Source organism: Balaenoptera acutorostrata, chromosome 5, assembly GCF_949987535.1.
Source record: "Balaenoptera acutorostrata chromosome 5, mBalAcu1.1, whole genome shotgun sequence".
In the NCBI taxonomy this organism is placed as follows: domain Eukaryota; kingdom Metazoa; phylum Chordata; class Mammalia; order Artiodactyla; family Balaenopteridae; genus Balaenoptera; species Balaenoptera acutorostrata.
In genome coordinates this window covers 72,770,591-72,792,696 of record NC_080068.1, presented here as the reverse complement: position 1 = coordinate 72,792,696, position 22,106 = coordinate 72,770,591, and the positions used below count along the sequence as shown (strand labels likewise).

The window sequence follows — 22,106 nt, the reverse complement described above, 5'->3', positions numbered from 1 at the left end:
TTCTATCTAGTACATAACATGCCATACCTACCTCTCCCATTTTGTTTCATGAGTAGTTTCTGAACTACGTTCCTGCAGCTCTTCCTATGCATTGCTCTTATTCTTATTGTAGCCTGCTTGAGTCTTTCTCTCCTTAACAGCAAAGACCAATCTTAATCATCTTGGAAATCCCAAATGAGCATAGTGCTTTACACATACTAGGTAGTGAAAACTATGTATTTGATTGTGTTCCTAATATCATTCCAGCAGTGATTTTAAAATCTCCCCAAAGGAAAAAGTACTGGGATTCATTTGTTACATCAGTTAAGCTAAAAATATTTCCTGATTAAAGTAGAATTCGTGTTTTATTTATATTTATATCCTCTCCCTGAACAAATCCCAGGCCTTACATGTAATAGGTTTCCAATAAATCAGTTTTCAATGAATCACGGTCGCTATGCAATTAAGAATAATTCTTAGAGACGCTTCCTCTAACACTGCTGTTTAGGATGTTCAAATCAACCCTCCTAAGAGCATAATTACATAGAAACCAGATAATTTTCAGCTTGGAAGGACTTCTCATAATTTTCTATGCATTTGTGTAACATAAAAGACATCTTTTATTTTAAAATCTTACTACTTTGCTAATAGGGAAATAGTTTTTAATCCCCCAAATATAGTGGACAGTTCCTAAGGCAAAGTGATCTTCAACAGTCTTTGAAAGAAGGAGCCAACACTACCAGGATCAAATTCAGAGGAATACTCCCACCTTATTAATGAATCTAACTTGCTTGGAAAGTGGGAAGGCAATTAACATTTCAGAAAATTTCCCACTATTTACTTCAGCTGTAGAGACCTGGACAAAAATATCACTTTTTAATTTCTTCTCCAGTAATAGGATCCAATTTGCTATCACACCCAGGAAAGAGACTTAAGCAGTTCTGCAGATGCTGAAACGACTCATTCCCTGTTCTCCACATTGCCTCCCCAGCCATGCACTTGAAGAAAGATTTCTGGGTTTTCGGTCCCCTAAATCCATGCATCCAGCTACATCTTACAAAACACTATTAATGTGTCTTCCCAAATCAAGAGACCTAAAGTACTTAAGAGGTACAACAACAGCAAGGAATCTTAGTGAAATATTTAAATAAGGCTCTAATTCTCTTTGTCACTTACAAAATATAGAAAAACTAGTGTTCCTGCATATTAAACAGGGAACAGATGTCTACTGATATTGTTGAGAAAGCAAATAACTATAGAGCTTTATTTAGATGACCTTAAAGATTAGTGCTTCCTTTATGGTATGATCCTATCAATCCAGCTCTACTTTTTAAATATTAAAGGCATCAAATAAATGAATAAATAAAGTACTAAAAACAACACTAAAATGTGAGCCAAAGATGAAAATGCAATTCACAGAAGGAAAATTCCTGTAGGCAATAAAGATTTGAAAAGATGTTCAACCACATTAGAAATCAGAAAAATACAAATCATTTCACATTAAAATACCATTTCAAGTATATATATATATGTATGTATGTGTGTGTGTGTATATATATATATATATATATATATATATATATATATATATATATACACACACACACATATATATATTCTTTTCCAAAGTGTTGAAGGGTTTGTGGATCCTGAATCTCATATTCACTGTAAATGGGAGTTTGAATTTGTAAAACTACCATAGAAAACAGTTTGGCATTATCTCATCAAGTTGAACTCCCACTTACACTAAGATCCAGAAAAATCCATTCTTGGATATATATGCAAAAGAAACTCTTGCACATTTACAGCAGGAAATTTGGGCCAGAATATTCACAGCAACACAATCCTGGAAACAAGCAAAATGCCTATTGCCAACAGAGCAGATGAATCAGCTGGTTCCTGTGCAATGAGTGTATCACACAGCAGTCAAAATGAATGATCTATAGCAATACACAACAATAAGAATGAGTCTTAGGAATACACAATTAAGTGAAAAAAGCATCAAAAGATTGTAAATAGCATGTTCAAAACAATTAAATTTTTAAGATTTCAATTTATTAAAGAGTAAAGTTGAGCTAAAATGATATTCAAATAAAGCTATGCAATAATTTATTTTTTTTAAAGATATTTTTTTTTTTGATGTGGACCATTTTTAAAGTCTTCACTGAATTTGTTACAATATTGCTTCTGTTTTATGTTTTGGTTTTTTGGCCACGAGGCATGTGGGATCTTAGCTCCCCAACCAGGGATCGAACCCTCACCCCCTGCATTGGACGGCGAAGTCTTAACCACTGGACCGCCAGGGAAGTCCCATGCTATGCAATAATTTAAAAAGGACTCAGAATGGTGGTTACTTGGAGTGGGGAAGACAGGCAAATAGGATGAGGGAGACCATATAGCAGACTAAGTTGTCAAGGTTTAATTATTTAAGTGGGTTTTATTTTATTATAGTAAATGAATGAATAGATGGATAGATAAAAAGAAGGTCCACAGATATGGGGACCAATCATGGGAGTGTGTTATGAACCACGGATTATTAATCCAGAATCCAGTTCTGTGCAGCAGAAGCTTTTTTAAAATAAATACATAAAAAAGGCCTAGACAATAAAGCAGCTATTTGTTTAATGATATACGAAATGCAAGTTGATGTATTTTTTCATCTAAAAGAAAGCTAACATCCCAGTGAAATATCATCTAAATGTCCACTAAGTTATTGATAACCTATATCTAGATTTTTAGTGCTTATTTTAGGAAACAACAAATGCATTTTGCATATTCTTGCCCTAAAGAACCTGTAAATATATATTAGCACCAGTATATCTTTCTTCTTAAACTAAGAGCATAAGAAAGTAAATTTGTGTTCTGGATTCTACAGTCTCTTCTTGTCACACAGGCATCTTTCATTCAGTTATCCCTTCCCTCCACTCAAATATTATTCTCTACTTGTCTATTTCCAGTGGTACACAAACAGCTTTAAAAAAGGCAACCTTCCCTCTTTCTCTTCTCTTTCGTATTTAAACTTCTGGGGGAAAAAACCCCTATGCTTACTGCCTGGAATTCTCTCCTTTCTATTCACTCCATCATCTATTATAATCTAGTTTTCGTGCTCAGGACCCACTAAAATTCCTTTTGTCAATATCACCAGTTTTTCCCTATCTACAGCACTTTTCCCACAAACTTTTTAAAGAATCTTATTTCTCTCATTTTTAAAAAAGCTCTCTTGATGCTACTTTCTCCTTCCATTTACCAGCCCATTTCTCTGCTCCTCTGTACAAATGCCCAGAAAGAAACTCCTCCCATTCTTTCTGGAACCCATGCAATCAGACTTTCACCTTCATCATGCCACCAAAGCTGCCCTTGTCAAACTCACTGAAAATGTAGATATTGCTAAATCTAGTGGTCCATTTTATGTTCTTATCTTTCTTTGTCTGCCAGGAGCATTAGACATAATCGACCAATCCTGCTCCACACTGAAATACTGTTTTCTTTCTTTACTTAACATCTGGTATGTACATTCTCTTTGAGGTTTTCCTCCTTCCTCAAAGGTCACTACTTTTCAGTCCTCCTGGGACAGAGATTCCTCCACCTCTTTCCCCACCTCTTAACACTGGGGACTTCGGAGCTCAATATTTGTACCTTTTCCCTATCACCATTAATTCCTTGGTGATCTCTTTAGTTTTATGGCTTTAAATACCATACGTTATTGACATACCCAGTATCCCTGAATTCCAAGCCTATCTTCACTTTACATCTAATGAGCATCTCAAACGTAACATATTCACATACAAATTGTTCAGCCACATCCCTAAGCTGCTTCTGCCACAGTCTTGGCAGCTCCATTTTTCTAGATGTTCAAGTCCCAAACTCTGGAGTGACACCTGACACCTTCCTTTTTCTCACATCCCATATTCTAGCTGTCACCAGCAGACTAGAACTTTGAAAAATAGCCAGAAACCAACCATTTCTTACAATTTTACAAACTTCTCTGCCACCAACTTGGTCAAAATGTCCATCATCTCTTGCCTGGTTGCTCCTAAAAACCTTTTTGCAGTTGCCCTTGACCCGGACTCACTGTTCCCAATCCAGCAACCAAGGTGAGCCTTTGAAAATTAACCAGTTCAGGTCTCGCCCCTAATGGAATCCCTCCATTTACTTCTGATATGATTCAGAGTAAAAGCAAAGTTCTCACCAGCCTGCAAAGCTTTATACTACCTCATCCTTATATCACACTGACCCTTTCTTACTCCTCAGCCCTGTCACCTTCACTGCAGTGACAATTCCATGCTTACCATGTCTGCACATAGAGTTACTTCTAACCAGAAGACCCCACCCAAATACAGCTTATGCTCTTATGAATCATAGTTCAAATATCACTTCAGGGACTTCCCTGGTTAAGAATCCGCCTGCCAATGAAGGGGACACGGGTTCGAGCCCTGGTCCAGGAAGATCCCACATGTCGCGGAGCAACTAAGCCTGTGCGCCACAACTGCTGAGCCTGCACTCTAGAACCCACAAGCCACAACCACTAAGCCCACGTGCCACAATTACTGAAGCCCATGCACCTAGAGCCTGTGCTCCACAACAAGAGAAGCCACTGCAATGAGAAGCCCACGCACCACAACGAAGAGTAGCCCCCGCTCGCTGCAACTAGAGAAAGCCTGCACGCCCCAACGAAAACCCAAAGCAGCCAAAAATAAATAAATAAATAAATAAATAAATTTGAAAAAAACAAATATCACTTCATTCAAGTCTCTCCCTCCTAACTACTCTAGTTAAAATCGCAACCTCCTCCCCTGCTTTGTATTACTCGATAGGAGTTATCAACATCTGACATACTCTATATTTGGCTTATTTCTGTTGCTCCTTTTCTGTCTCTTTCACTAGAGTATCAGCTCAGGAGGGCAGAAAACAGTGTCTCCTTTGTTCACCAGTGTATCCCCAGTGCCATCCTAGAACAGTGCCTGGCGTATATTATATGATCAATGAATTTTTAAATTATTATTACAAATTTATTTTTTTATTTATTTTTGGCTGCATTGGGTCTTTGTTGCTGTGCACGGGCTTTCTCTAGTTGCATCGAGCTGGGCTACTCTTAATTGCGGCGTGCAGGCTTCTCATTGCGGTGGCTTCTCTTGTTGTGGAGCACGGGCTCTAGGCACGCGGGCTTCAGTAGTTGCAGCACGTGGGCTCAGTAGTTGTGGCTCGCAGGCTCTAGAGCGCAGGCTCAGTAGCTGTGGCACACGGGCTTAGGTGCTCTGCGGCATGTGGGATCTTCCTGGACCAAGGCTCGAACCTGTGTCCCCTGCCTTGGCAGGCGGATTCTTAACCACTGCGCCACCAGGGAAGCCCCTCAATGAATTTTTGATGAAAGTGAATAAAATGAAATATCTCCGTGTGGCCAGTTCTTATCTTACTTAATATCTTAGAAGAACTTGAGAGGTGTCTCACCCCTCCTTCCTAAGATATTCCATTCTCTTGACTGTAACTCACACTCTCCTAGTGCCCACCTATATCACAGCCTACTCCTTTTCATTCTCCTTTGACAATTCTACGTTTTCTTCCCTTATTTCAGTTGTCAATGTTCCTTGAGGCTCGGCTGTGGGCTCTTTGCTCTTTCTATACTCTTCTCTAGACATCTATTCTCACAGCATTACATACTGATGACCCCAGACAAGTACAATCACTAGGATGCCACACATGTATCCTAAGCTTAACATATCCAGGGATGTCTTGATTTCACCCTCCCTCCCATTACTGTTCCTCCTCCAATCCTCTCCAATTTAAATAACACTATTCTCTGTCCATTTTCTTTAAAAAAATCCATGAGTCATTTTTGATTTCTCCCTTTCCTTTACCACCTATATGGAATCCATCACCAATTCTTTGCTGAATTATACCTTCAAAATGTATCTCACTTTTATCCGTTTATATTCATCTTTGCTACCTCTACCGTCTTATTCCAAGCTACCATTAACTTAATGGAGAGAACCACGGAATAAAAAGTTTTTTCATTGGTCTCCTTGCTTCTAATATTGTTCCAACTTCATATCTAAGCCTTTCTTTTTCTTATGTCAGCCAGAGGAATCATGTTACAATCTAAGTCATACCACGTCATTCCCTCCACCTAAAAATCTCCAATGATGTCCAGGTTCATAAAAGGAAACTCCTTTACCAAAGGTTTTGTATGATCTGGCCTCTGCTAACAACTCCAAACTAGTCCCGTGAGATTCTTCCTCTTGCTTTTCGATTCCAGGCACACTGGACACCCTTCCCTGTCTACATCTCACTAATTTATTATCTACCTTAGGATCTTGGCACTTGCTGACTTTGCTGCCTGAGAACGACTTTCGCTTACTCTTTCCATGTCTGTCACCTTTGGGTCTTAGCTTAAAAGACTTCCTTGTCCACTGTATCTGAAATAGATCTCTCACCCAATGTATTCTAGCATCCTATTGGATTGTTCCACAGCATTGCCTTCATTTACTTTGTTATTTGTCTCCTTGTTCTTTTTTATCTCTCTACGCTGCTTAGCCCGTGTCTGATTCAGAATTATATCTTCACAACTTAACATTGTTCTTGGCACACAACGGTCTCTCACTATCTATTAGTTCAACAAATGAATGAAGGAAGGAATGAATGAACGAACGTGACAAGTCAGAAGAGAATGAAGCTTTACTTTTCTGTTGCCCTGGGCATTTCAAGGGTTCATTTCATCTATATACTTAAAAAAACATATTCTCTGTCAATGTTCAATTAATAAAGCTAGCGCATGGCACATCAATTTAATTTTTAGGTTGAGATATAGATCATCTGAAAACACTGCAAAGATGTTTTCATTTCTGCGGGAAAATTCTTCCAAATTTACCTAAGTGTATACACTCCCCCAGTGTTTGCTTTATCCGTTTTAAAATGTTACTAGAGCTTTAAAATAAAAGTTCTCATTTCACTCCTCTGGGGGAAATGTAGTTTTGCTTATTTTAATGACCTACTTAGTAACAAGAAGGTCTGTTAATGAAAATTTGACTCTTGTTCAACAGGACGCAAAAAAAGTCTTACAAGTGGTTGTAGCAGAAGACCGGCTGCCTCAGGGTTTAAAGAGTGAGAAGTGAGTTCCAGCCTTGGCCATTGCTTGTCAATTACTTGTCAATTACAGGGTTCTTGAGTAATTCATTGCGACTTTTCTCAGCCTCCTCTCTGACAGAAGGATGATGCCTGCCCTGCTTATCTTTCTGCCTTGTTGTGATAATCTTATTAGACACTGTATGTGAAAATGTTTTCAAAACTGTAGAAAACCCTACTCATCTGAAGTCCTACTGTGTTGGTGAACAACCTTGCAAAACTGACCCTAGTGCTCCTTTGCCATTTCAGGGAGATTGTAGAAGATGATCTAAGGCAATCGTCTCTGTTTATATGTATCTGGAAGCATTTATTGTTCCAGATCATTTGCCTCAAAAGACTGACATGCACAAAAGGTTGTATAATCCTTCAATAAATGGAAGTGGGGAAGGGCTGGCTTCCTAAGCTATCTCCTGGTGGTTAGTACCTTAGCTGTGCATTTTTAAGACGGTGTGTAACAGTGTTGAAAGTGGATACGAGCCCAGGGGATGATTTTCTAGCTCCTTTGTGGAATGGTTTACTGAGTGCTGCTTCTAAGCAGGTGCAAGCTACTTCTGGATGGTAGCAGACTGATTTGTCAACGGCTGGAAGAATTCTACCCCTTCAGATGTCCCAATCTAGCTTCTCTCCCTCTGCCTCCTTCCTTCCCTTCTCACCTTTCCCCTTTCCTTCTCTAATGGAGAATGTGGGAGACAAGGGAAAGGAGATCCTGGAGGGATGAAAAGCAAGAACCATTTCAGTTCCTTTTACTTCCCCATTGCAATCTGTGCTGCTGAGTTAAAAATATATAATTTCATTTCCAAATCTATTTCAACCCTTGCCTGGCCTACTGAGCAATCACAAACCTTCCAATTTCAATTCAGATCTTTGCTTTTAGCTTTATTTTATATGGAACACTGCTAAGTTGTATAAACAGATATAAAGTAAATGCTCTACAGAGAGCAGAAGTAGGATTAAAGGAACCAGGGAGTAAATCTGTATTTATAGCACACTGGTCAAAATCTGAATTGTTTTCATTTCATTTATAAAATGTCAAACTTTCCACAAAGTATAAAATGTCAAAGAAGGGATCATACCTGTGGCATCCAAGAGTCTCTGCTAGCAATGATTTTTCTTATTATTTTCAGTGATGCTCATTTATAACATCTTGTAAACAGATTACACATTTTCTGCAGGTGGGAATTACTATTCCTCTGTCACATTTGGAATACTACGTATTTACAGAGAATGACCCACTTCTAAAAAATGAATTACATTTACCACAAATATTTATGAGCAACAACCCCCAAAATTGTGCTACATGGTAAGTTATTAACAATTAATCAACTGCTAACACTTAAAGTAACGTGAATTCAACCCCTTCCCATAAAGCTATAAAAGGATCTCCAGGTGGGCAATGAAGACCACTTGGCAGAGACAAATAAGATGACTAATATTGCCCTTGAAACATTTTAGCAGTACTGCAGCTAACCAAAATCCAGCAATGTCTTACATAAGTTGATTTCATTCATTTTATTGTCTATATATTATCATGGGAGAGGGTAGTTGGTAAAAAAGATGCAACTCCAATGGATCCCTTCTTCTTTTTGAATTATAACTTGCATTATAACCAACTGCGTAGATATGATTTTAATTTTCAACATTAAATAATAAAACCATATGATGTCAATGATAACTTTTCACTTTAATTTAGGTTCAGGGACATCAATTCACTAATGAATATTTAAACTACATGTGATTTCATACTTCCATCATTTTTTTCTTTACTTGAAAGGTCAAGCTTAAAAACTTTATGGGCAGATAAATCATCTTTTATTGATATAATATAGCCTTAAATGGCATCACATCATCTGAAACCTTCTCTACAAAATTATTTTTAATCTAAAGTGATAATTTCCCAGTCACTTATGAAAGATCGTGCATTGACAAATGATTCACTTCTGTAAGGAAGCCTCTTTTCAGATTTGCATGAAGCCAAATGCGGTGCTGAGCATCCTACCCCTGGAGAGGCAACGTGAAAAGAACCAAGAGAATCTTTCATCCTTCTCATCCATCTTTATCACTCTCAACATACAAAAACTGAATTAAAACCTTCAATGGCTCCCTGTAACCTTCTCAATAAAATCCAGAAAAAAAGTGGCTCCTGATTCCAGAAGACCGGATTCCAGCCTATCATTAATATGCTATGTTTCCCTGTATAAATCACTTTCTCTTTTGAATCTTCAGTGTTCTCCTTTGTTACATGAGGAGAACAAGACTAGACAGACTCTAAAGACTCATCCAGCTCTAATCTATCCACTTCTCTTTTATTTCCAACAATTCTTTATAGGCTGGGACCAAACACCTTTGAAATAATGTCTAATTCTGTCCTCTTTCCCAGGAATATCCTGCTCCTTTTTACCTTCTACACTCCCCATCTTCGTATCTCTTAAACACCCTCCATAGGAAGCTTAAATGAAATGCTTCAGTGCTTCTAATATTATGATACTCATCACAGAGTATCTGATAGCATCTCAGTCTTCATGGGTTTGTCTTTTAAATACACAACCTGATCTGGGTTCACATCCTGCCCACGCCACTTATTAACTGTGAACTTGGACCAGTCGCTTATCTTTCCAAGCCTCAATTTCTTCATCTGTAAAATAGGAATAGTAATAGCTTTCTCTTGGGGTTGCTGTGAGGGTTAAACAGTAAAGTATCTATATCCTTTAAGATACAGCCTATGTCTTATTCAACTCATTTCCCAAGAGGGTAACTAGCTCAGAGTAGTGGGAAGAACAGGAACTTGGTGGTCAGAAGCCATGGGCCAACACTTTGGGTGAAGACGCATGTTCTCTCTCTGAACTGGACTGAGAGGGTGTTTGAGGTTAAGAATAATATCTTGAGATTTCTATGAACCTGGTGCCTAGCACAAGGCTTGCCACATAGATTCTCATTACATAAGCAAAGGGGCTATGAATATGGAAAAGAACAACAGTGCTGTTAATGGATGTGCCTCTATTAGACCCTTTATACACATTTACTGAAGGAAGAACTATAGCAGAAATACCCCTGACTCCAAAGTCTTAGGAGGGTAGTAAATGCCACCTCTCCAAATAAAGTAAACTTTCATCCCAAGGTAGAAAAGAATAGGAAAGGACTGGGTTCTCTAGGAGAGCAGGCAGCTTGTGCCCCTGATTCATGTCCTAGGCAGAACGGGGTCGAGGTTTTGGCAGAGGGACTGATTCCACGTGGGAGGACAGGGGACTTCGGATCAGCTGTGTCAAGTGCAACCTTCTCTGAGCAGCGGCCAGGTTAGGGGGCCGTCCATTCTCGGGGCGCAGCGCAGCAGGGCAGCTGAGCCTCGAGCTCCCATTTTGGACACTTCCCCTTCAACCTCGCCCACCCGGCAGTCAGGTCCCGGAAGGTAATTAGTGTTCCGGAGAGGCCAAGCTTCTGAGGGGGCAGGGAGATGGGAAAGTACGGGTGGGGGCGGGTTTCTGGTCAGAGGTCTCATGAAAAGAGGGGAGCGAGAGAGAAAAGAGACAGAGGGAGAGGGAAAGGGAAAGAGGGAGAGAGGGAGAGACTGAGAGATTTTTCATTTTTGCGCGCGACGCATACCTAATGATATTCCCACAGACAGACAGACAGGCAGACGCAGAGAGAGACAAGACACACTTGCGCGTTTGAAATCGTTCATACCCCCAAATCCAGGACGCAGCCTGTTGTCATAACCATCGAGTAAACTGTCCAGGATGCGGGTAAAATTTTCCGGGCATAATTTCTCCTCCTTTTGGTTCTGTCCTGGGGATTCGTTTAAACTGCAAACGCACACACACACACAAAAACAGGGGCGGAGGGGGTTATTTTAAGAATTGATCAGCGAACAGGTGGAAACATTTATCTTCTAGGAAAAGAGTCTCTTGCCCCAAACTAAAGGAGGCAGGGCGGAGGGATGGGGGAGAGAGAGAAATGGTCAGGAAAGGCGCACCCCGCGTACACGGACCCCAATATCCACACTCTTCTTGCACCCCGCGCCCCTTCTGCTCTCGGCGTCTACGTGGGCAGAGCAAAGCCCGGCTCCGGGCCGCTGACCTTACAGCGGAGACCAGAGTGTCTAATTCGCCCTGGAGGGGGAGGGGGGGCTGGCGGCCAGAGGGGACCCAGAGCTGGCCCCTTCTCCACCTTCCCCTGGCCCCCAGCACCTCGGGGAACTCACCAAGCCGCCAGGCACAGGAAGTGCAGGAGGGCGAAACTGGCCCCGAAGGACGTCGCGATCGCGGGTACCTTCTTGGCAGAAACCATCTTTGCAACATGCCATACTTTAAGCCTGTTCAGGTTTCCAGGCTCTCCAGATGCCCTGAGCAGGGTGCGAGGCGAGGGCAGAGGCTCTCCGCGGCTGTGCGCACACTCGCGCTCACACTCGCCCGCGCTCACACTCGCCTGCGCTCAGCCAGCCCCAGCCGCGGTGGGCGCGTGTGTGCACGCGGGCCGGGGAGGCGGTTCCTGCCTTGCCTCGCCTCCTCCTTTCCTTGCCGAGCTCTCCAGTGTATGGAGAGCTGTGTATATACCCTTCACACCCTTTCGTGCCCGCACCCCGAGCCTGCTGGGGTTAACCCTGGGGCGCTGGCACCGAAGGGCTGAGCCAAGTTCTTTCCGACCTTTAACCCCAGGCAGCAGAACCAGGGGCTTCCGCCCCTCCTCGCGCTCGCAACGCCCCACCACAGGTGTGTCCCCTCCCACAGCAAAGCTTAGGCTCCACTTCTGCCTCCCGCTGGGATGTGGATTGAACGCTGGAAGCTCCTCTCTCTTTAGGTTGTTTGAGGACCTGTTTGTACCCATTTTCAAGGCTGGAGGTGGAGACAGGGCGACATGGCAGGGCTTGCTGGGCGTGGGGAGTGGGAGACCAGGATAGGGAGAGGGGATCAAATCTGAACGGAAACAACCTCTGGGACTCTCCCCTTCAGGTGTTGGGGGGCGCCGAAGGAAAGAAGATTCTTCCTGGTAAAAGGGGTTGCAACTCACTGGGCGGACTCTCGCCAAACCGTTAGGAAGTGGACTTGAGCCTCATTCTGTAGTCAACTCCTTTGCCAAGCTGTTGCTGCAAAGATACCAAATTCCTTTACGGTACCCGTAGCCGCCTGGCACGCACAGGCCCTCTGCCTTGTTGCCCCATCCTTTTTCTGGAGGGCAGAAAAGGTGGAGAAAAGGGACATCTGGTCAAAATCACTTTCACTTCTTGAGACAGTTGACGCTCTTCTTTCACAACAGAGCTGACTCGACTTCCAGAATGCTTCAGGGAGGGGGAAAGGATGGCTGGGGAGAGGGAGAGGAGAGAGCAGGAAAAGAGAAAGAGTGTGTGTGTGTGTGTGAGAGAGAGAGAGAGAGAGAGAGAGATTAAAATAGAAGGGAAGCCTCACAGTTCACTAATGACTTGCAAAGGAACACTAAGCACCATAACTTTAGTGTTTTATTGAACAGAGATAAGCACTTCCAATAGAACTTTCAAAAATGTTAATTATTGGTTCCAAGGGGAAAAGGTGTCTTTCACCTTAATAGTGATGCATATGGAAATGTTTATATGATGGATCAATGACCTAAGTAATTTCTGTAAAGTTAGGTCCCTGGAACCAGTCACTACCAATAATTATGTTCTGTTTAGGACTTTGATGGTTTGTTCAAAGTTTGATGACTGGTGGACTGATTTGATATGGAAACAATCAAACCAAGGGAGTATGGGGGTTTTGTTTGTTTATTTTTGTTTGTTTGTTTCAATCTCCTGGTTAAAGTTTTTCTTGCAAAGACGAAGCCTTTTCTGATTGCCAAAAGTGCATAATAGCCAGAGGTATGTACTCTCATGGTATTGTATATTGCTTCCTTCATGGCATTTATTATACTTTATCCTAATTCTATCTGTATCATTCTTCTCTTAAAGACTGTAATCTGCTTGAGGGCCTGGGCTGGGTGATTTTTGTTTATCTGAGTTTATTTTTTCTCTTATTACAGTGCATGGCACCTAGTACAAGGACAATAAATATTTATTGAATGAACAATTAAACGAATTAATGAATCGCTTGTTTCCAGATCCATCTTAATTAATTTGGATGAAATTCAAGCTCACTCTCTTGGAGAAAAAATGGAAATACTAGTGTGTTCCCCAAATATGCCGTGAAAGCATTTGTCGCCTCAGATTATCCACTTAAAAGTTGCTAATACATTATAGCATTATTATATCGTACTATATTATTTCTCCAATCTTAGTGCTTTCCTATACTTTCTAAAACCTAATTCAGTATTTTCTACTTTTCCTTACAATTGCACTTAAATATATATATATATATATATATATATATATATATATATATATATATATATATATATAAAGAATAGAAAACAATGGCCTTAGGAAAAAAAGTTCCACATAGTTAAAGACAAATTATCTTTAAAATTCCAATTCTAAGTATGTGAAACTAAAACCTTCAAAGGGATAAAAAGAAGATTCCTCCTTTTATATAGCTACTTCCAATTATATTTTTCTTAACTGGTGTATAGTACTTAAGATCAGCTGAAGAAAACAGTAGAGACATTTATATCTCATTTTATTTTATAACATAGCCTTTCATTTATGCTACCTTTGTATTATTAAAGTTATATTTGGGTTTTACTCTCTAAAATCTTTAAAATATATATATATACATATATATATATATATATATATATATATATATATATATATATATGTCTTGTCTCTATGAGTTTTAAAATAAATCCAGTATTTAAAAAAATTACAATTTACTTTCACCTACAAATATCATTAAATATTCTATTATTTTCCATATAAACTCCTATCCATTATGGCCTAGATTGTGAGTGAACTTTTCCTGTATATAGCTGTGTAGAAGTATGAAGGTATTAAAATTGTACCTATAACTTCCTTCTTTAAAGTTGACATAAGTCTTTGATTGCTATATTCAAGTGCACTACCCCCAAACATTATTATGTTAAGTCAGCAACATATTAAAAATGTATCATAAAGGTCTACATTTGATATGGTGGGATGCAATTAATACAGATCACCTTACTGCTAAAGTCTTAGGATGGACACTTTGTCCACAATGCCTATGAAATGTCCTGAAAATTAATACAAAACTTTGTATTCATGTAAGCATGTGCATTTTTTCTGTGCGACTCTTCAAAACTGTTATCAGATTCTCAAAGGCTATGAACACCCATAGTATGGACTAATGTTTTAATGTAAAAGATGACATATATAATAGAACAGTCAACCGAACAGGCAAACATTTGTAATTAATATGTGACAAACATCTCTATCCCATTTGATAAAGTTATCCATTGCCAGTTTCTATAGACTATTATGTAGATCTTGAGTCTCCTTTGAAAGTACTTAGCCTGATTTTTATCAATTTATTAAATGGCAACTAGATTGGTACACAAAAATTTGGGGTGGTAATAAAATGAATAATTTGTAAGAGTTCAACCTGTTTCTCTTTCTATAATTATTTTTGGTAAAAGATTGAAAAAATTTTAACTATTGGAAGAGGGTAATGATGTGAATTAGTGCTTTAAATTCTGAAAGCTTGTGGATATACATCTAGTTGAAATAGTTCAATTCTGAGAATATAGAAGCTATTGATTATTTTTGCATTAATGCATTTCTCTGTCCTATATATTTAGGACAGGTGAGAAGAAATGATTTGATGCTCTCTAATCATGCCTTTCCTCATTTGTATTAAAACAACACTTCTACGAAAATTTACCTGTTTGCTAATCTGTTATTATTGTCTAGTTGTAGATTTTTATCTCTATTATTAAGACATCCCAATACTGTGTCTATTGTTTTAATGGTTACTACATTAAAAATGACATAAGCTGGGGTACCTTAACAGAATCTATTTGAATAAATATTTCATAATTGATTACTACTTTCAGAATAAGTGTTTATTTTTCTTGGCCATAGAGTTAATGCACATTTAGTTGTTCCAATGTGATTACTTGAAAGAAAATAACATTTAAGCAATATGTGTATCTTATCCAAATAATTTCTATACATGAAATTGGAAAGTCAGCTATTATAGTAAATATTTTAAATTATTAATTGAATATTTTTGTGATTGTCCATGACCAAGTTGGACATTGAAGAAAGTATATCCACACTTAAGAGTCTCCAAGATCCCACATTAATTTAAACTATAATAGGAAATACTAGCTCTCTAATATCAGCTTTTGTGTCATTTGAAAGTCCAATAGTTTATAATAAGTAGAAAGAATACATTTTAAGGTCTTGGAATCCAAGTAATGAATTTAATAAATACTTTTAGGCTTATTTGCAAATAACTAATGATGCACGAAGCATTCTTTTATTTGTTAGACCTTGAATTCTGGAGCGAGTTCTCAGAGTAATTACAGAGATCCTATTTTATACCAGACTCCAAAGAACCAAGATTGTTTTTTGTGTGTGAATATTCTATAAACTTTATACAAAGTACTAAGTATTAGAAGGAACATTCCCTTGATTGCATTCATGTACATGTGCGTATTTTCAAAGTTTCTGAAAAAAAATAGAGTGATAGTTTTTTTTCAACATCTAATAGTCATGATTAGCAAGGGCAATTTATGCATAACCAATAGGGCTCAAAATTAAACATAGCGTTACATTTGCTGCCAAGTGCCTATCGTATGATAAGTATATTGTCTTGATTATTTTTCTTTTTTTAGCTAAATTAACAGAAGTTAACTTTCTCTCAATTCTGGAGGCTAGAAGTCTGAGATCTAGATGTCAGCTTGGTTGTTTCTTCTGAGGCCTCTCTCTGCAGCTTATTGGTGGTTGTCTTCTCGCTGTGTCACATGGACTTTTCTCTGTATGCGTGTGCATCTGCGTCCAAATTTCCTCTTCTTGTAAGGACACCAGACCTTACATGGTCCACCCTAAAGACCTCATTTTAACTGAATTACCTTTTTAAAATGTCTATTTCCAAGTAGAGTCACATTCTGAGCCACTGGGATTAAGACTTCAATGTATGAATTTGACGGGAACACAATTCAGCACATAACAGTGGTGATCTGCCTTCAACTATATATAGTAAACAAATGAAAGTAATGTGCATGTAATGATTTTTTAAATTCATTAAGCCACAAAGACATATGTGATTTTTTTATGTCAATAGTAATGATGATAATAATAATCTTTATCATAATAATAGCAATTATCCTTTATTAATAGTTAATCTCATTTAAATCTTCAGGAAAATATGTTTACAGTTAGGTATTATTTTACTCATTTTATAGATAAGGAAACTGAGACTTCAAAATGTTAAATAATTTTCTCGTGGTTACATGACCAGAAAATGGAAGGGTCAAGATTTTATGTCATTTCCTTGAAGAACCACTTGATAAAATTTATTTTTGTTGTTTTATTTTGATATATGTGTATATTGTAAAATTATTACCACAGTAATGTTAGTTAACACATCCATCACCTCACAGAGTTACCTTGCGCGTGCGCGTGTGTGTGTGTGTGTGTGTGTATGGTGAGAGCATTTAAGAACTACTCTCAGCAAATTTCATGTGTACAATATGGTACTGTTAATTATAGTCTTCATACTATACTTTAGATCCTTAAAAATTATTCTTCATTTAATGGAAAGTTTGAAATCCCTTTGATCAACACCTCCCCATTTCCCTCACCGCCAGACCCTGACAACCACCAATCTACTCTGTTTCTGTGAGTTCAATTTTAAAATTCTACATGTAAGTGAGATCATACAGTATCTGTCTTTGTCTGCGTTGTCTTGTTTCAAGAGTAATACGGGATTACAACCAATTTGGAAAGCTGTTTGGCAATACGTATACATAAGTTGAACATGATCATAACCTATGATGAGGCCATCCCATGCCTGTTTTATAGCCCATAGAAGCTCTCATACATATTCACAACAAGGGACCTACACAGTAGTATATTGTTTGTAATAGTGGGGAAATAGCCACAGATTAAATATCCTTTAACGGGAAATGGATACATTATACTGTGGTGTAAATGAAGCACTATAAAGCAATTAAAATTAAGGAAATCAGGTATATATCAATATAGATATATGCCAAGAATATAATGTAAGCAAAATAAACAAGTGGCAGAATAATACCTTCAATAAATTATCATTTATACAAAATTTAAAACATGAAACATAATGTTTTACTTTATTTATGGGTATACATGTAGTGATAAACCTGCATGAAAAAATAAACACCAAATTAGAGATAATGGCTATCGGAAGAAAGGAATAGAATAGGAAGAGGAACATTGGCTACTTCAATTATTTATCTAATGAGGCAAATATGGCAAAATGTTAAATATTGATAAATCTGGTTGTAAGGACTTGAGTCTTCATTATATTACTTTTTGGTATTGTTCTGACCATCTATGGCTGTATAATAAACCATTACAAAACTCGCTGGCTTGAAACAACAATTTATGATGATCTCTCAGTGTTCATGGTTTGACCAGGCTCAGCTGGTGGTTCTCCATGGAGGTGCCTCACCCTGTTGCAGTTAGATGGCAACTGGGGCTGTGGTCCTCTGAAGGTTTGACCGAGCTGTCTATGAAGAGAGCTTAATGCTTCACGTGACTGACACAACAGCTAGGATATCTGGAACAGTTGGAGGGTTGACTAGATCTCTCTCGATCTCTGTCTTTTGCCTCCTTACTTAGCGTGGATTTCCTCACAACAGGATGGTCTCAGGATAGTCAGACTTAGCTGCAAAACTTAAGAACAAGTCTTAGAAGTTAGAGTGTCATCACTATTGCATTCTATTGGTCAAATCAAGTTATAGGACCAAACCACATCCATAAAAAGCGGATGCACATGGGAGGCATGTTTCATTGGGTGGCCATCTTTGAAGACTAGTTATCACATATACTTTTCTCTGTGCCTGAAATATTTCATAGAAAAATTGAATAGCATTTTATATGAGTGGTGTGAATGTTAATTTTATGTGTTAACTTGGCTTGGCTATGGTACCTAGATATGTGGTCAAAATTTATTCTAGATGTTTCTGTGAAAGTGCTTTTTAGATGAAGTCAACATTTAAATCAGAAGTCTTTAAGTAAAGATTACTTTCCCTAATGTGGATGGGCCTCATCCAATCAGTTGAAGGCCTTAAGGAAAAAGACTGACCTACCCAGAGGAAGAGGGAATTCTACCGGCAGACCTTCAGATTTAACCTGTAACTCTTCCCTGGGTTGCCAGCTTGCCAACCTATCCTATAGATTTTGAATTTGCCAGCCTCCATTATTGTGTGAGCCAATTTCTTAAAATCTCTTTCTCTCTCTCTCTCTCTCTCAATCCCTATTGGTTCTGTTTATTTGCAGAGCCCTAATCTGACACAAGTGGTATGGGGATATAAGACTAAATGTTTACTGAATCTTTTGGGTATGAGAAAAATTGAATGCTGTGTCCATTCAACAAGTAATTATTTTCTTACCTTTCAAATGCCATTAAATCCTTCCCCAAATAAGTGGTATGAAATTATTATAGAATCCTGAATGTTATCTTATAATAACTTATTGCCATTGTTGTTCTTAGGATGGGCAGTTTTTTGTGACACAGGGAAGGACTCACTTATGATATGTGAGCATGTATAAACGTTAAACGTACATGAGCCATAATTGAGGTTCTAAATGAATCATTATATTTTAATTTTGTCTTTTTGATTTTTAAAAAATTTTTATTGGAGTATATTTGATTTACAATGTTGTGTTTGTCTTTTTGATTTTTTAATCAGCCAAATAATATATGTTCATTATAGAAATTTCGGAGAATATATAACACTAGCAAAAAAAAATATGTACAGTCCAATTATTCAAATAAAACACTTTTTAACTTTCTTTAAGGAAAAAAGGGCTTAAGCCTTTGAAGAAATATCACTATTTGCTTTGCAAACTTTAAGAAAAACAGTATGTAGTGAAAATATTTGGCAATTAAATAAGCCCAAGTAGTAAAGATGTGGAATACATTGTGTATTTTATGCAATTTTATTGTACATATTCACATTATTTTTATCATTTTTTTACTTGTGATATGAAGAGACTCCTACTTCAAATATATTCATAACCAGAAGAAAAATTAAATTAGCCTAAAGATGTATTTATTTTCACTAATCATTATAGACACAAATATTTTGCCCTTTCAAATTGTTTAAATAACAAAAACTTTTGAAGAAAAGCATAATGTCAGGTAGTTGTATGTCTTTTTCAGTATTTTTTTAAATCCTCAATACGGAATCTAACACACAAATCAGGTTCACACAAAGTAAATAATCGAAGTATCACAGGTGTATACTGGCTGACCATCAAACCAACACAGCGTTTGGAACTAAATTTTGCAGACAAGCACAGGAACACGTAACATGACACAGTGGTAATATATTTGGTTCTCAGAAGACTACGAAGCTACACTGCTCTTCATTACCATCTGGTGGCTACTGCATGGAGTGGCATTAACCATAATTTTAAAAGAAAGTTAGAGGAACTGAATATAGTACTTAAGAATAGAGAGAACCTCAGTATTATTGATAAGTATTAAAAATCCACGAGGATAAAGACCAAAGAAGGATTTGGAACTTTCCTTACAATAAAAAAATTATACCATAAAAAGTTATTTATTGGAAACAATCTACAATGGACAGAAGTTGAATGTTTGACAAATATGATTTATGAGTAACGTAAGATCTCCAAATCACATATTTGTTTTACAACAGAAAAAGACAATGCAATTGTTTTTCTTTTAGTGATAAATTAGATGGAATTATTTTTCCAGATTTACTAAATATTTTGGTCATCCATGTATCTTCACATGCCATTTGCCAAAGAAATACCTTTTTCCATTTTATCTGCCTGGCAAATACTTATATATCTTTAAAAATTTAACTTAAATGACACCTCACTTGAGAAGTCTACCTGTGCCATCCTAGCTGAAGATTCACTTATCCATCCCTACCGACAGTTGCTCGTCTGCTAATCATTCGCGTAATCGTTTTTATTCATGACTGCATGAGTTTCTCAAGAGAGGGGATGGTACCCTACTTATCATTGTAAGACCCAAGTTCTAAGCATTTAATATGTATTTATGTAAGGAATGAGTCCAGGAAGTTCATTGTTCTTTAGCAAATTTAAACCAAAGGAAACCTCTCACATTTCAGGCTTACCAGACAGTTGCAACAAGGACAGAGGGAGATTTGGAGACTGTAAATGCCCACGTTGACATTTTAAATTTCCCACTTCCATCACAGAATCACAAAGCCAAACTAGAACCAGAAAATCACCTAGTTGTGCCACAAAATTTTAAGTATGAGACTGAGGCTCAGAGAGAATATTTGACTTTCCCAAGTTTCTACAACTAATAACTACTAGAATAAGTATTTGAACCCTTATCATCTGACACTCATCAGTGAGTTTTTTATTCTACTGGTTTAATCCCTGACTTCTGTTAGGAGAAATCTTAGATCTAGAGAACTGGACTTTAAAAATTAAATACCCCTTTAGGGATCTGAATTCTGTACTTGGCCCATGACCTAGACTACACATATTTATAGGCAATTTAGGAAATCATTAATTATGTTATAGGACAATATGATAATTCAGTTGAACCTTGAACAACATAGTATGAGCTGCACAGGTCCACTTATATGCAGGGTTTTTTTCAGTAAATATGTTCTGTAGTACTACAGGATCCACCATTGGTTGAACCTGCAGATATGGAACTGTCATATAGGAGGGCTGACTATAAAGTGATAAATAAATTTTCCACTGCATGGGGGGGAGTCCATGCCCCTAAACCTCTCCACCCAATCCCGTTGTTCAAGGGTCAACTGTATATTTACATTTTTTAAAGTGCTTGATTTTGTGCCAACAGTTCTGGGAATTTACCCTAAGAAAATAGTAAGGTATGCATGTCAAGATTATGAACACAATGAGCTCATAATTTCTGGCATCTTTGACTATTAAGGGGTATATACTTTAGGGCTGAGTAGGAGGTATTTGAGATGCTCCAAGCATACCTTGTTTTTTAATCAAAACCATGTGATACCACTGTAAAAACAGATGACACAGTCTCTTGGAATGTGTTTTTAATAAAATATGCTGGTTAAAATCCAGAACTAGTTTTCTTCTGTGAATATGTATTTGATGCCATATCATCCAGTTTTTTTCAGCCTTAGAAATTATACTTTTAGGGAAGAAAAGTTTTTGGCATTTTCAGGCTTAACATTTATAGTTTCCATAATTTTGCATTTCCCACGGGGTCTGGCATGTAGTTATTTGTAACTTCTGCTAAGGTATAAATATAAATAGTGGATGCTGAGAGGCCAGGAAGCAGGTAGAGCCAGTCACTTGGCTAGTCTAAGCCCAGGGCAGTCCTGGGCTGAGGCCAAACACCACCTGGCTTCTTGGTTCCAGAGGTTAATGTCCCATAGCCAGAAACTCTCCCCAAGTGATTAAAAGAAAAAAAAAAAGTGGTTCTTGGTGAAGAATAACCATCCAGTAAAATTTTGAATCTGGTGAATGCTGAAAACATAGCAAATATGATTTGTGACTGTGATTTGTGATTTCCAGCACAGTCTCTGGAAAGGAACCCTTTGATACTAAAAGAAATAGGAATTCAAGTGAAAGTAGTGAAGCAGTGCAAACATTCAGTATTCATAAAGTAGAGACTATCAGTGACCTATCTTAACTTATAGTCAGCTTTTTAAAAGGCTTTCTGAAGATACAAGGACTAAAAATGCCTTTTTTTTTTTCTGTCACAGAGAACTTTGCTTCTCCCTCTGCAAATTCTCTAAAATTAGGAACCAATGACTCTGAGATGACTATCAAATCTCCTTACCTAAATCTTAAGGTAGGCGAGCTGCAGCATATGGAGTTCAGTTAAGCAATGTCTTCATTTAATTTGCCCCCTACTCAACTTATTTACAGCAACTCTCAGCATTTTAGCCCTTTCTAAGAGTATAAAGATTCTCTTCTT

General features: G+C 37.9%; 1 protein-coding gene across 1 annotated transcript in view; it reads right to left on the bottom strand.

Moving 5' to 3' along the window:
- GABRA4 (gamma-aminobutyric acid type A receptor subunit alpha4) overlaps positions 1-11,439 on the bottom strand; it is a 63,979-nt gene extending 52,540 nt beyond the window's left edge. Inside the window, exons 1-2 of the mRNA XM_007180746.2 lie at positions 11,294-11,439; positions 10,777-10,895 (exon numbers count right to left, since the gene is read on the bottom strand). Of these exons, the coding sequence (XP_007180808.1) occupies positions 10,777-10,895; positions 11,294-11,379 (205 nt within the window). The 5' untranslated portion in view covers positions 11,380-11,439. The remainder of the gene's footprint in view (positions 1-10,776; positions 10,896-11,293) is intronic.
- Between the last annotated feature and the right edge of the window lie 10,667 nt (positions 11,440-22,106).